The sequence below is a fragment of the Danio rerio genome, chromosome 9 (genome assembly GCF_049306965.1).
Source record: "Danio rerio strain Tuebingen ecotype United States chromosome 9, GRCz12tu, whole genome shotgun sequence".
Taxonomy (NCBI): domain Eukaryota; kingdom Metazoa; phylum Chordata; class Actinopteri; order Cypriniformes; family Danionidae; genus Danio; species Danio rerio.
Window position 1 is genome coordinate 35,494,754 of NC_133184.1, and position 15,996 is coordinate 35,510,749.

Genomic DNA, 15,996 nt, shown 5'->3' on the forward strand with positions numbered 1-15,996 from the left:
AGTGATGCACCTTGCAGTCAGTGCGTCTCTGGCACTGTTTTCTGCTCCTGTCCTGACATTACACTGCTGCCTGAGGTCTTTCAAGGCAGAACATGGAGCATCTGCTGTCAGGCTGGTCATTGAAACTCAAGATCATTGTTGGCTGCCTGATTGCGTTCAAACAGAGCAGGACAGTAGCTCGTTCTGTGTTCATCTAATATGCATAACTTGGCTCTTACTTTCATTGTCAGGCCGTATTGGCATTAGAAGTTGAGCTTCAACAGTTGACATTTTGGGCCATTAAATTATTGGAATAATAATGCATGCCCAAAATGGAATTATGGCTAGCCATGGGCCAGTATATTGTGAATTTTCATTTTACTTTTGATTTGTTTAATTTTTTTAAATTTTATTATTATTTTTATTTATTTATTTATTTTTGCTCTAAAATATGTACCTTTTAAAAAAATATCTTGATAAAAAACTTTTCCCATTTCCATTCAACACAATACATTTTAATTTAAGAAAAATTAAAAATATTATAAAACCTTATACAAATTTAATGTATTTAGTAACGCTGTCAAAATTAAAGAGTTAACGCATGCGATTAATTTTAAATAATTAACGCGTTAAAAAAAATTTACGCAATTAACGCAGTTCAGGTTTTTTTTACTTCCTGTTGTGGTGGACGTGTGTTCAACATGCAATAAATGTGGATAAGACCAAGGAAGCACTTTTTGAAGGCAAGTTCCAGTATAAAACAATTAGTTGCATCACAAGTTATCCAGAGTTTCATGCAATTTCGGGTGTTTCATTTTTAACTTTCGACATCTGTTGTAAGTTGATACCGCATGGCGAACAGAAAGAAAATCCTCCGCATTTCGTGACTCGGTATTCCTTTAAGATAAGGTTCCTTTTAAGGCTACACGGTAGAATTTTAATAAGAGTATTATCTTAATCATATTTAAATCGAAGTATTCGTGTCTTATGTAAATGTACTCAGAACGTCTGGTGAAGTCGCGAGCTGTCAAAGACAGGGAATTACTCTGCCTTTCAGCATGAGCCCTCCAAGTTTAGCGTGTTTCCTCATTAAACGCAACGAAAGCGTATGCTTCGCGTTGTTGTGTCAGAATCCTTGTGAAATACAGTAATACTTTAGGACGCTTAGTTTAGGACGCTTAGCAAATTTGATGAACGTGATCATGCGTGTTGAATCTGAGGGGAGTCGCTCCAGTATGGAAGGCCGTTGGGGCCAAAACGTTTGCAGCGCGTTGTGTGTGTGTGTGTGTGTCTGTCTGTCTGTCTGTCTGTCTGTCTGTCTGTCTGTCTGTCTGTCTGTCTGTCTGTGTGTGTCTGTGTGTGTCTGTGTCAGGCCCGTTGAGGGGTGTCAGGGGTGGAGTGAGCGACGTATCCGAGTAGGGGCGAGAGGGGTGTGCAATGTATTTAATAACCGGTTTGCAAGAAATTACCATTCATTTGCGGGCATTTGGGAGTCTCTGTGCACTTGCGGGATACTCCTAGTCTTAGCAACTGGATGAATGTAAAGGAGGATTAAGCAAAATTGTTTCTACTCTATAACTAATGTTCTCAACTCACAGCAATAAAACTTTACAATGAGTGCAACAGTTTGTATTCTATAGTTTATTATTATAATTTTTCATTTTCCATATCTGTAATTCCTGTATTTTGGCATTTTTTTGCAGTCCACTTAGAATCCAACATGCAAATCAATGTTTTCTTTATTGGCATTGATTGTTTTGAAATTTAAATGTCATTAACATGCCTGTGTTTTAATTTCTGTAATAAATATGGCTGTCAAGCCAGGATCTTGATGGTTTATTGTGGGTATGTTGTTTACATGAAGAAATCTGTGTTACAAGTTAAACAAAAATTCTATTAAACAATTATATTTTGAATTTAAATATTTTTTCTTGCGTTTACATTAATTTTACATTTAAATAGGCAAAATTACAAGTTTCAGTATTTTAAATGCGATTAATCGCGATACATTTTTTTAAAAAGGTGCGATTAATTAGTTAATTTTTTTTAATCCATTGACAGCACTAGTATTTAGATAAAGTTAGTTAATAATAATTTAAATAAAGTAAATCACTGCTTTCTTTATTAGTTTCAAAAACAGATTTTTTTGTTTTCACTGCTTGAAAAGACATCTTTCTATCTTTTTCTTTTCAAGGGCTATTCACTTTGTATTTTTTGTAAGATGTGCAAAAAAAGTTATTTCTTTTCTTGTTCGCATGTTGGGAGTAGGCATGGGCCGGTATAAAATTCTGACGTTATGATAACCTTGGATAAAAATATCATGGTATTGTGATTAATGCTCTAAAATCTGTTCTTTAAATATCTAGGTAAAAAACAACACATTTTTCCCCCTTTGCAAACTATATATGTTTTGAAAGGTTTATAATATTTTGGAACAGTAATCATGTCAGGCTAAATAATGAAAATAATTTAATTGACTTTTGCTGTCTTCACTAGTTTCAAAAACACAGATTTCTTTACAATTTAAAACGGCATCTTTGGATATCTTTTCTGCTGGAGATACTGTTGTTTTTAAAAAACAAACAATCAAAAAGTTAATAAAAAATTCTTATACATACTTTGGGAACAGTATAGCAAAATATTTTGGCGGTTTTAAGACCTTTGCCTTTTTCAAACTGCAATCTATCTTGAAAAGAGCTATTATCCCATGCCTAGTTGGGAGTGACGTGCATGCAATGTGTACGCAGCATGATGCGCTCACGCTTTCTTAGACACAACTAGTTTAAAGAATACCACAAGCACACCGCAAACTGATCATTCAGCTTTAGACTTTGTATGGAATGTACACATTTCTACTCCAAAGAGGAAAAAAAAGGCAATATATTCATAATATAGTTGATCAAAATTGTCTTTGAGATGGACTCAACAGCCTTGCATGACATTTGTTCTCTTTAAAAGGGAAAAACTTAGCTAAGTGGCGTTTAGAGGCTTTTGGATCTAAACTCTTCATATATTTTTTTATTTATTCTTATTTTTATTTATTTATTCATTCATTCTTCTGTTATTTATTTTCTGTGTACTTTTTTTTTTTTACTTATGTTGAAATGCCAAAACTTTTTTCACTTATTTTTAGGTTTAAAGAGAAATGTTGACTTCTTAGACTTTTTTTTTTTGTGCTGTATTAATAGGTTACTGAGCAGCAATGAAAAACACTTTAAAATATAAAAAAGTTTTTATATGAATTTCTAAAATAGTATTGTTTTTAAATGAATGAATGCATAATAATCGCGATAATCTTGAAACCCGAATTATTCCTCAGACTATAATCGTACAACTGAAGTCTATAATTGTTGCATTCCCACTGAGCTTTTGATGTGGCAGTCCTTTTCTTATAGAGATACTGTTACTCTAATAAAACAGTTGTAAAAACCATGTTTAAAAAACCTTACATATACCATACTAGGAACTGTATAACAAAACATTTTAATGGTTTTAGAACCTTGACTTTTCCTTTAAACTGGTTATCGTCTCATGCTTATTTATGGCCATGACTGAAAACAGATTCCATAACGCTCAATCAATTATAGTATCAATTATAATTATATCAATTACAGTTACCACATATCAAAATATTATTTTATATAATTTTTTTTAACTTTATGCTGTATTTTAGATCTTTGTAACGTTTTGTCCGTAAAACACTTGTGTGCCTGACTGAATTTTCATGCATCTCATCCCCAGCCACTGTTTTTATTTCCAAAATGTCATTTTAGTGCCGGCAGTGGAAGCTTGAGGCATAGATTGATTTGATTAAACTTGTGTGAATAAGACTGTGCATCTCAGCAGTGCTTCTCAGCAGTTCTTACTAATTATGAAATTCAAACTACGCCTGTCTCACAACAGAGATGTCATTTAGGATTTCATCTTTGAAACGTTTCATGAACAATCCTGAAATAGTATTCATCTACATCTGTTTATGTTAGCCTATTAAGTGCTTACATTTACACGTTGTTAGTAATCTTAGACAGCTCAATAGTTACTGGTGTATTAACGTAATGATAAACATTTTTGTACAACAGCGCTCGAAATTAACCTTTTTGCTAGGTAGCACCGGTGCTCCTAACTTAAAAATTTTTGCCGCATCAGCCAAAATTTAGTCACACCCACCAATTATAAGCACCGTTACTACAAGTTTTATACAAACATATGTTTTGCATTTGAAATCAACAGTAATCAAACTAACAAGCATATATATATTGCGCAAGCGTAAGGAAAATGTCTCAACGAAATCCCGTTATCTCAAGAAAATAGATTTTTATAACATAACTGTGTGACCAAAGCATACACGGACCGCTCACTGGCCCTGCACGCACTGCTTGAAATGAATGAATCTGTTAACGGTATAACTGTGCTGTTCTCACTGGTGCACTGGTCTGATATTGGACTGCTTTTAACATATACTGTGCCTTATTATATACATACGTCATGTTAATAGCAATACTGGTCTTTTTATGAGTAGCGATGTTAGTTTACTCAGTGCAAGCCCATTTGCGATGGTTTACGTGGTGTTAAATTTGACATATCTACCACTTGCACGCCGGACAGCATCTGGCGATTATATGAAGGATTAAACTGAAGCTCTCGTGCTGGATGTGGCAAACAGTTACCTGAAAATTCCATCCCACAGACTTTTCATAGCGGACTTGAAGCCAATGGATGTCTTTTATCCACTCTTCGAAATGTTTAGGTGGTGGATTTACATTCAGCACATTGTCACTACTAAGATGTGTCATTATTTGTAACTTTAGATGCCATGGTTTCTCAACATAATCTGTCAGTGTTATCTTCATTCTCATCTTCAGCGCTTTACAATTTTTCGCGGTAGTATTTCAGTGCTAGATCAGTGGTGGGCCAATAAGAAGAGTGCGAAGGCAAGGCAAGCATTACAGAATTGGCTTTGTTTACTGCAGCAAGTTGACATGACAACTGTTTTAAATCATTCTTGAGCACTGCGTTTCATGTTTCATGTGCAGACAAAGAGCTTAAAGATGCATTCTGCGTGAATGTCTCCCGAATCCGCGCATGTGGTGAACATTTTGCAGTAAAAACTGGTCGCACACAACAATTTTATGCACTCGCGAACATGCTCCCAAATATATTTTGTGGTCGCATAGATAAAATTTTGGCCGCATATGCGACCAAAATGGTAGCAATTTCGAGCCCTGTACAATTGCTGTCATTATTTATAGAATTATAATTTTGCTGCTGTCTATCTGGAATTGATTTGCTAAAATTACTGATTCAACACACAGTTTGTGTTTGATTAAATATTACATGCAACAAGTATTTTGGATAAAATATTGGAAAAATTTTGGAATATATATTGCGATATAAATGCAAATTAATCAGACTGCTTTAATGGCTCATTTTTAATAGGAATCCTTTAATAGGATTTTAATAGATTTTCTAATGGGATTCAAATTGAAAAAGTGCCCCCCCCCTTGGTTCCTGCAGTATAATTGAAGGGCAATGTTAAAATGGTAAAAACCTGACTTTACACAAGTGTACAAGCAGATGTTAAGACAAATATTTATTTGTAAAAGCTCTTTTTTTTTTTTGTACCCTCCAAATTTTCTTTAAATGCTCAGAAAATACTAAAAATACTTAATTTACTTACATAGATATTCATACAATATGATCAAAAATATGTTTAATCTCTCCTGCACTAATGTTCTGAATCAACCAACTCATGTCTCCTTTCTTTTTTCATCCATGATGACATTTAAGTGTTCTGTTGCTGCTTCTTACATTTCATCACTGATCATCCCAGAACTGTAATACATGCTCATTAGGACTTTCGAAAAAGCTATTTTTAGTTTACACTTGGTTTCTTGTCATGGATGCACACATTAACTCATTCGGACTCTCATAGATTAAACTGCATGTACATGCTGCACTAAACTCAATTTTACCTTAAAAAATAATTCCGTTTTGTTTAGTTTTTTTGGGCCATAATCTATCCCAATCCTAGTTTACTTACTTAAATCATGTGCTTCATTAACTTCAAATCTAGTTTTGTAATGTAGTGAAAGTGTATTTGTGGGGAAGACGAGCCGCAGTGGCTTTCAGTTTGACTCACACTTTGCTTCTGCAAGTGCAGATAAGGTTAAGACATGATAATGTTTCATTGATCCATGTTGTCTTGCACATTCCGTTATGTAAATATGACCTTTTGTGGTTGCGGGAGACCAAATCTTTGCCACCTATTTAGTTTAACACGGTCATTAGCCACAGTCATTTCTATCCCCTGCTGAGTGCAGATGTGTCAGACCTGCTGTGAGGGTAAATCATTTTAACTCACCAATCAGGCATCATACGTGATTAGATAGTACATTTCTCAGATTAAGTATAATGTATCGTTTGCTTTCCTAACTCTAAGCTCTCTTTTTTTTTTCTACAGAATGCTGCCTTTTTATATGGCCTTGGTTTGGTTTACTTCCATTACAATGCTTTTCGATGGTAAGTACACAATTTATAAGTGTTCTATGATGCATTTTTGTTTTTGCATGATTTCCATCTGGTTACCTTTTCTTTTTTCATCTGTGGTATAACATGGGTAAAATATCATCCCTAATAGCATTTTTCTCATGACCTGAAGCGTGATGTTGATGCTTTCTCAGCTAACAAAACTGATTAGAATTTTTATTTAAGTTTTGACTGAGTGTGTTGTCAAAGACCTGTATGTATACAATTCTTCTGTTGATATTCTGATGAATAATTAAGTTTTTGATAACATGTTTAAGGCTGCACGCTAAATCGAAATTTTATCGAAATCATAATTTAGGAAACATTAAGCTTGCCAGGGAAGCTCAGTTTTGTGATCAGTAGTAAATCTCCACCCGGAGTCCAGAGGGCACTCTTGTGCAGAAACACCAAATTCATTAGACGAAAACCAGGGATTCAACTTATTGGGATAAACAGAAGATGCAAGTGCTTTCTTGCAGAAGAATTTATTTCAAATGCTTGACTAAAGTATCAAGGGAGTAAAAAACATGTTTTTAAGTCTGTGTTTTTTAAATTTATTTATTTTTTTACGTGGTTTCAGATGGAACAGCGTTTACTTTACAGATCATAATCACTGAATGATTATCTTTAAATTCATTATCTAACGTTTAGATGTTCTGTAGTTTATTGCACAGATTGTCCGTGAACTACGAATGGTGGAGATTCATTACTGTCTACAGATCTGTCATTTCTGACAATGCACATGGCAGTTCCCTTTTGATTAATCGCGCAGTCCTAACTGTATACTTTTTGGGGTTTTAAATTAGTGCTACATCAATCAATTTTATTTTTAACTGTGATGTAATTAAACCACAAAATATTTGCAGATATGCTGTGTATGTGGTCTGCATGCAGTTCAAAGTAAATTGGTTCTCCATTCTCCGAATTTCTTTCGCATCTTTATATTTTGTACTGTTGACGACTACAAGATTGTTTGTGGCTACATTTCAGTGATGTTAGAGCATCTTTCAACCGTAAGGTGATATAAGTTTGGATTCTTAAAGAGTCTTATGTCTGAGACAAACATTCAGTGAAGACGTTTGCATTCATAGCTCGCTGTTGGTTATATGTTGGTTTTGTTGTTTTGCAAGTACGAAATGCTAGTTGGAAATCTTTGCTACTGCAGCAAAAGTACATGAAGACATTTGTTTGTATCTGTGCATGCATGGCTGCCATGTTACCAAAACGGTACTGTGGTTAAGAAGCATTTAGTGTAACAAAAAACTGATGTTGTTGTTTCTTGGATAAAGATAATGCGGTTGTTTTAGATCACTTGTTTAACTAGTGGTTTATGGCCTTCTCTGTCCTTTCCTCTTTTATGGAAAGGTAAAAAGTAGGAAACTCCAGCCACAAGCAAAATGTGACTAGGCAAATTACAGCTGTGTGAAATACTTATGTGGGCTACAACATTCTAGCTTTTTGGTTTGCTATTGTAGCTTTAATTAATAAATACAAAGTTTTTTTTATATGCGCGTGTGAAGTGTAGTTTTGATTTTAATCTCAGTGCTTGTGTGCTTCATTGTATTGCATTAATATAGAGGAAAACTAAAAAAAAAGTTTTTCATATTGAACAATGTGCACAGTGTAAGATTATTTAAAGTATTTCTTGTTAACCTATCTTACCTAGCATGTTGTTGTCTTATTAGAAAGGAATCCTTTCATATGTTAATTTCACAGTATGTATGCATGTAGTTTGAAAGATTATAACATGCAGTGCTCAAATAGGCTAAATGTAAAATGTAGTTTAATGTGTTTAGTTTGTTTACTATTGTTGATTTTTTTCCCCTGCTTTTGCTGGTTCGCTTTGCAAATCATTGGACAGTTTTAAGTTAATACGGGGTTATTTGGCTTTAAATAAAAGTAAAAGAAAGAGATTATATTATGCATTGCAAGAGCATCCAGTAAACATATAAAACTTATTGATGAAACTGGAGTCAATTATTTGATTAATAATTTATAGTTTTACTTTTATAATGAAGTGATCTGTGTTTATTGTATATTGTGTACAACCAAAGAGATTATTTGAGTTTCTGCAACTTAAGTATCAAAAGGATAGAAATTGTACTATATATTTAAAAGGTTGCACTGATATTAGATTGCTATCTGTTTTGGCAGATAGTCAGAATTTTTGGATCTTTTTTTATGGTATCAGTTCATCCTTTATCATATCACATTTGTTGTTGGATCATTGCCAAGAAGCTATGAGAGACTGTGTGCACATGAAATGATGGCATAAAATGCTAAGAAGCTGATAGTGACTCGTAGATCAGCTCTGGAAATAAAGTTAATGTTTTTTTTTTGTCCTGAAATAGTAAGGTGTCAAGGCTGACACCGCATCATGGTATTCTAAGTATTGCCCTTTCACAATGGTTGTAGTAAACAAAAATGTGCCATTTACTCACAGATGAAGTGGAACATGCAGTTCTCATGTTTAGTTTATTGTGGTATGACATTTTTAGGCAGTAGTTTTTGTGACTTGATTAGTTATATAACACTGCTAAAAATGTTTTCTGCATTGCAGAATAAATATTACTGATATTATTACCAAGATAAAATATTTGCATATTGATTTTGTTGTTTCCAATCTTTTTGCATCAAATATATTTCCTACTTGTTTTTTTTCCCCAAAACAAAACACCTAAACACACATATTAAAAGGGACAGACTTAATCTCTGTGTAGAATTTGGTAAAAAAAGAAAAAGAAAAAAAAGAAAAGAAAGTAAGTTCTGCAGATTATGCTGAATGATTTTGGCATACAGTAACTTTAAGACAGTAACTTTAACTTTTAAGGTTTACAATTCAAATCCAATTGGATCCACTTGTTTGGTATTTAAAGCAAGTCTCGTATATTATCTACTAAAAGACAGAAAATATTACTTTATTACTTTATTTATTGTAAATAAATCATAAACATCTACATATTAGTTATATTAGTAATTTTAACAGATAAAGTGATGGGCTAAAAGGAATCTGTGGTTTTATGTACTGATGATGCAGATTCCGTGTAGGCCTACTTATTTGTCATAAGTCTATTCAGCCATTGAATCATGTTTTGCTTGTATGATTGGGTGCACACATTTAAACAAGTTGCTGGCTGTAGATTCCTTAAATAACCAATATTGCTAATAACAATGTGTTCAGAGTTATAGCCAATGTTGTGTTTAGCTGGTAAACTTTTACCATTACTGCATAGAGGTCCAGTCTTAAGAGAATATGGGAAAAGCATCACATTCCCTCATTCATGAATCAGTTTTTTTTTCTACCCAATAGTGTTTTAATTATAAATTAATGTAAGTTGTTTGACATATAAAATATCAGAAATAATTTGGCAAATATATGTACAGATGGTATGTGGTGATATTTACTACCGGAGGTCCCTCTTTCCTTGTCTTAGGGCAGTGCAGCTCACCCCCTCAGATGCCCAATCTGGACAGAGAAGGTAGGCATACCATGTTGGTTTTGTAAGGGTATGCCTCAGACATGCTCTGTAGATCTGTTCAGCTTGCTTAAGCAGCAGGAAAACTGGCTTTTTCTTGACAATACAGGAGTTGATGGAAGGAAAGCATCTTTTGAAGCGGTTTGTGGAAATGCTGCAGTTATAATCAATTGGGTATAAAAGCAGAAACGCAGTATAGCTTTAAAGCAGAAATGTCAAGCTTGCATTTTGTTTAAGCTTGTATGTTTGTTATTTAGTTAATGAGACTTTAATGATGTGAAATTTAACATTGTCAAATGTCCTTTCGATTGGGGACTACTTTGTAGGGTGGAGGAACCTGATGATTATTCTTTATTGATGTAGCTTGTCATGTAGAAATGTCTGTGTGGGTAGTTCCCTCAATTATATGTATGCTGAATATAGCTTTGCACAAGCAAGGTTAAAGTTGGTTATCAGGTCTAATGCATGTTATGTTACATTTTAGTGTACTTTATAAATTCCTCAATGGAAGTACTAGTGTCTCTATTTCCTTTGTTTTGCTTGTCAAATAGTCCTATTGTCCGTAACTTGGATTATTAACTTAGTGCGATGACTCTAGAGCACATGACCCAGTCAGTTGTTGCATGCTAGTAAGCGATGAGGTAATCTTTCACTGCCTTCTCTTCCCGAGCAGGAAACTGAGATGACCTGCTTGCAGTTTCTCTTTTCTCTTTCTTTCTCATACACACAGGCACACACACTCTCTATGATATATTAAAATTCAAAGAATCATAAAATACTAGAGGTATAAGAAATAAAACAACAAAGAAATAATGTCAGATTAAACTGTATTAAATCAGGTTTGAAAAGAATAAGGGAGAGACTATGAGTGCGATCTGTCGGTCATAACATCATGCTCAATTGTTAAAGGCACGGCTAAACAGGTGTGCTTTAAGTCACGATAGAGCAATTGCGCTTTATTTTGAACCAAACATGCCAAGTGTGAGTCTTGGATAGGTTTACACTATTTATATACACTATTTTTGCTTGCTTATTTGTGGTGTTTTGGTATGGAGGCAGCAACTGTATTTTGATTGGTTTTATGTTTTGTACTACTAGAACTTGAAATATTGTTTAGTTTAATATTGTATATACAATGTTCTTAATGTAATCATTCACAGCACAATCACTGTGATGATGGGGTTTTTAGAAGTTTACAGTTCATATGATTCTCTTAAAAATAGTCAAACTTTTTAAATCGCAAACTTTTGTCTTTTTATTTTTGTGCCAACCAAAAATTGCGATAGGATAATTTTCTCAAACATGAAAAAAGCTTTTGAAACAACAGCCAGAGTCAGTTCTGTATTAATAAACAGTGGGCGCAAAAGGCCCTTTGAACTAATCAGATTGGCTTGCTTTATGATGCCAGTCTTGCTAATTAATCTATTGAAAACATGCTTATTTATTGATCTTTTTGATTTCCTGTTGTATGATCTCATATCTGTACAAACCCATGGGAGTAATGCATTTCCCAGACAATGATAAAGCTATGCATTCTGTCATGCACAGAGCTTTCAGGAACTGCAGTGCTCTGCAGAGAGCAAAAAAAATAAGCACATTGGAGGGGAGAGGAGGGGGAATGGGGCCGTTGAGTTCAGTGGGCCGTGGCTCAGTAAAAACACCCTCTGTTTGCCTGAGCGGACACTGTATAAGCAAGCAAACTGCACTGCTGTGAGCTCACCACGTGTTGCAGTCTCTGTCACAGGCGGATATCATGTGTAATTGTCCACTGCGTGTGTGGGGCTGTGTGTGTGTGTGTTTATTGCATATTTTAAATTAGAGTTAGCTTCACAGTAGAAGTGTTTCGCCTAGTGTTTCATTGCCAATTATGCTTCTGCTGTTATCTTTTTTTAAAATTATTTTTATTACCTATCTTTGTCCAAGAATGTGCACCATACAGCTTTGCTATTTATTGCCCTATCCAAAATAGTTTCACAGATAAAAATGAATGACCAGTTAATAATTGTGTATATAAAGAGTTTGTGGATATCCCTTCCTTAATGTTTTTTTTTTCTTTTTGTATTTTGCAGGGCGATCAAAGCATTTCAGGAGGTGCTTTACATTGACCCCTGCTTCTCAAGAGCCAAGGAGATCCATCTGCGACTCGGTCTGATGTTTAAAGTCAACACGGACTATGAGTCAAGCCTCAAGGTATGTCTACTAAAGGCTCTGTTTCATTTTTTTTATATTTATGAATTTAACATGATGTATGCATTCCCTGGGAAATAACCCATGGCTCAGCTGTTTTTATTGCCTTTTTAAATAACACTTGTTCAGGGGTTATGCTTCATATATAAATTCTTAACGTTTCCTTTGCCTCTTCTAGATGTTCCGTTATTGTGTTTTACTTTCTTGTGTGGTCCTGGTGGAGAAACTAGGCACTAACATCGACATAAGCAAGAAATTGTTTTTTACTTTAGGGCTGCCACTAATGACAATTTATATTCCGATATATCTTTCGAATAAATTATTAAATTTGTAGAATGTAGAATTTGTTGAAAGATCTCATGATAACCACAGCCATATCAGCCTGCTGCTTAATACCGGTTACTCACTGAAGCTTAGCAGGGCTGGGCCTGGTAACTACTAGGATAGGAGACTGTTGCTGTAGGAAGTGGTGTTGTTGAGGCCAGCAGGGGGCGCTTAAGTCTAAGTTCTAATGTCCCAGTAAAGTGAAGGGGACACTACACTGTCAGTGGGCGGCGTCTTTCAGATGAGATGTTAAACTGAGGTCCTGACTCTCTGTGGTCAAGAATAAAAAATCCCATGGCACTTCTCATAAAGAGTAGGGGTGTAATCCTCGTGTCCTGGCCAAATTTTCTTCACCGACCCCTACCCATCACGGCCTCCCGGTAAACCCCATCCACTGAATTGGCTGTTTCTCTACTCCACCTATAGCTGGTGTGTGGTGAGCGCAATGGTGCAGATGTCCTGCGGCTGCCATCACATCTTCCAAGAGGATGCTGCACACTAGTGGTGGTGTGGAGAGATAAATGCACTATTTAAATTAGGGCTGTGCAATTATTCGAAAATTTGGTTTCGATTTTGATTTTGGCTTCTAACAATTATGAAAGACCATTAATCGAGATAAACGATTATTGCATCATATACCGTCCCCTTTCCAGTTGTACACATTTGTTGCTCTGCAAAGCTGACTATAAGCATGTACTGTAATGTAACTTTTGCAGCACGGCAGCATTTATTGATGGACATTCGAATCATTCATGTTTTTAAAAGCGCGAATAAGATCACTTGCTGCCGGCGCACACACACAACATACGGTCAGCATTCAGTCTTATTCGCACAATGTGCGCTAAGCCTCAGCAACAAGCAGTGCACGCACTTTTAATGTCATGTTAATGTGAGCGCATTAATGGTCAAATAGGTGTCAAAACGCGATGTTCAGTGATTATTCCTATTAACCCTCATTTGTGTAAGAAACAAACAAGCTGAGAATCAAGACATGTGAAAGAGAAACCATTAAAATGACTGCCAAATATTCCTGCTGCCATCTGTTTTTATCATTTATTAATCAAACAACAAAGACAAAATCCCTCACTGCTCATGATTAAAGGACTTCTGTAGCTAAAGTGTTTTTTTTTACAGTGAAGATGCTGAAGCACAGTTTGTTTAATATCTTTTTTCTATTGTATTTATTTCACTTTCCAAGAAGGAAAATAACTGTATATATGCAGTTAAAGTCAGAATTATAAGTCCTCCTGAATTATTAGCGATTTCCCCCCCATTTCTAAACATAATATTTTAATAACTCATTTCTAATAACTGATTTGTTTTATCTTTGCTATGAAGACAGCACATAATATTTTACAAGATATTTTTCAAAATACTAGCATTCAGATTCAAAGTGCGATTCAAAGGCTTAATTAGGGTAATTAGTTATTGTATAACAGTAGTTTCTTCTGCAGACAATCAAAAATATATTTTTTAAGGGGGCTAATAATATTGACCTTTTAAAAAGGTTTCAAAATATTTAAACCTGCTTTTTTTTATCCAAAATAAAACAAATCGGGCTTTCTCCAAAAGAAAAAAACATTATAGGATCTGCTGTGTAAAATGCCTGAATCTGTTCAACATAATTTGGGATACATTTATAAAAAAAGAAGACAATTCACAGGAGCGCTAATAATTTTGACTAAATCATAATCATGCAAACACACATCGTTTGCTGCACTCAAAGTTTGCAATTGTGAATGCGCATCAACCTGCAACATGAAATAAATTAGTAAATAAAATAGCATAAAAAAGCTACAATTATGTTGTAATGTCTGCAGAAGTGAAAATTGGGGCTTCGTTATGCAGCATTTATTTCACAAATGCACTCATACTAGTAATTTGTGTCTGACCTTGTGAATGATGCAACATGCTTGATGCGTTTGCTGCAAATGCACAGTATTCAGCTCAACATCATCTTCCTTCAAAAATTTTTACTTGAGCAGAAAATTTGCATAAGGAGCGAAAAACAACCTGCGAGTAATTTGGAGCAAGTGATGTGACGTCCATGTTTGCTTCACATTTAGTGTGAAGTCAGCATAAGGAACATTGATTTAAGTTACTTTAACATTTTAGTCATTTAGCGAATGCTTTGTCCAAAGCTTTTTATATTCAACTGTTTTACATGCCTGAAATGCTATTAACAAAGTCTAACTTGTGTTAAACCTGGAGCATTCATTTAACATGTTTGTACAATTCTGTATCATTGAAAAGTTTTTTATTTATGTTTAGTAAGTTTGTTTGTTTGTACTAGGTTGATTAGCAGGCTTATAATTTGCTTTCCCACTCTCTTGGCTCGTGTTCTGGTCAGGGATTACAGTGCTGCAGGGTGTTCTTGGCAGACTTCAACTGTTCTGTAGGTCACAGAGTCAGCATTAATTCTTGGCCTTTGTGGCATGGTTTTGTTTAGTTTCACAGTCTTAACTGTAAACAGGCCGAGATGGTCTATTTAGTCACTTCTATTTTATTACTATGTATTTTTTGCAATTGTATTTTGGATTGTATTCTTTGCAATCTAAGAGACTTTTATTTTCTCTCCATTTTTGACACTACAGAGGGCGGAGTTTTTTTTCTTTCAATTTTTTTTTTGTCTTCTAGTGTGCATGCTGAGTAGCCATCTGGACAAATGGCAAGGAGACTTCTGTGCAGAGGATTATTATTTGAGATTATTGACTTTATTGTTTGCCTGGTTCTCAACCTCTGTATTGTTTCTTGATCATATTTATAAACATCTTTATAAATGTGTATATGCAGTGGTCCCTCATTAATCATGGGAATTATGTTCTAAAAACAGCCCGCTATAGGTGAAATCCGCAAAGTAGTCAGTTTTATTATTGACAATTATTATAGATGTTTTAAGGCTGTAAAACCCCTCACTACACTATTTCCTCAGATAGGCATTACCATTTTCACACTTTTCTATCTTTTTTTTTAAACATTTACGGAACTTCTACCTTTCTTCAGCATGTCCAGAATTCCAACTGATTCCAATGATTGCAATGGTTAGCATCTTCCTCTGCATTCTCTACTGTACAGGAGACACGGCATGAAGGAAATTGGTTGACAATGCAGTGTTTCCTCTAGGATTTTTTTCAGCTGGGGCGGCAGGACTTTTTTTTTATACAGATCTACCAAGTACCTGACGTTATTTCAATGACAAATGTCGTGAGCACATTTATGTGATAGCCTACAAGCATGCGCTCCTCAAGCAAAGATCTTCTTGTGCGCTCTCAAACACTGCAGAAGTGCGATTTAGTGCGTTTATGTAACAAGTATGTCTCCAACATTTATTAGATTTGCTAGGAATTTTTTTAAAATTCTCCAATAGACCTACAGAGCTGTATTAATGCGTCCTGAAGTAAAGTGAAACAGCTATACGTCGTGTTTGCTGGCCTCAAGCATCACACACCTGTCAGTCAGCCAGTCAGTACGTAACCTTAAAGGGTTAAACAATTAACACACAGCA

General features: G+C 34.9%; 1 protein-coding gene across 5 annotated transcripts in view; it reads left to right on the plus strand.

The window, feature by feature from the left end:
- Positions 1 to 15,996, plus strand: part of kdm6a (lysine (K)-specific demethylase 6A) — a 74,064-nt gene that overhangs the window by 15,834 nt on the left and 42,234 nt on the right. For 3 of the 5 annotated variants that reach the window (XR_012385531.1, XM_005167795.5, XM_073912896.1), the window contains exons 5-6: positions 6,440 to 6,498; positions 12,050 to 12,170. Coding sequence is in view for 4 of the 5 variants with exons in the window: in XM_005167795.5 (XP_005167852.1) it covers positions 6,440 to 6,498; positions 12,050 to 12,170 (180 nt within the window). In the remaining variant the exon portion in view is untranslated. Of the gene's footprint in view, positions 1 to 6,439; positions 6,499 to 9,938; positions 9,984 to 12,049; positions 12,171 to 15,996 lie in introns of all 5 variants that reach the window. The other 2 variants (XM_005167794.5, XM_073912895.1) reach the window with 1 other exon arrangement.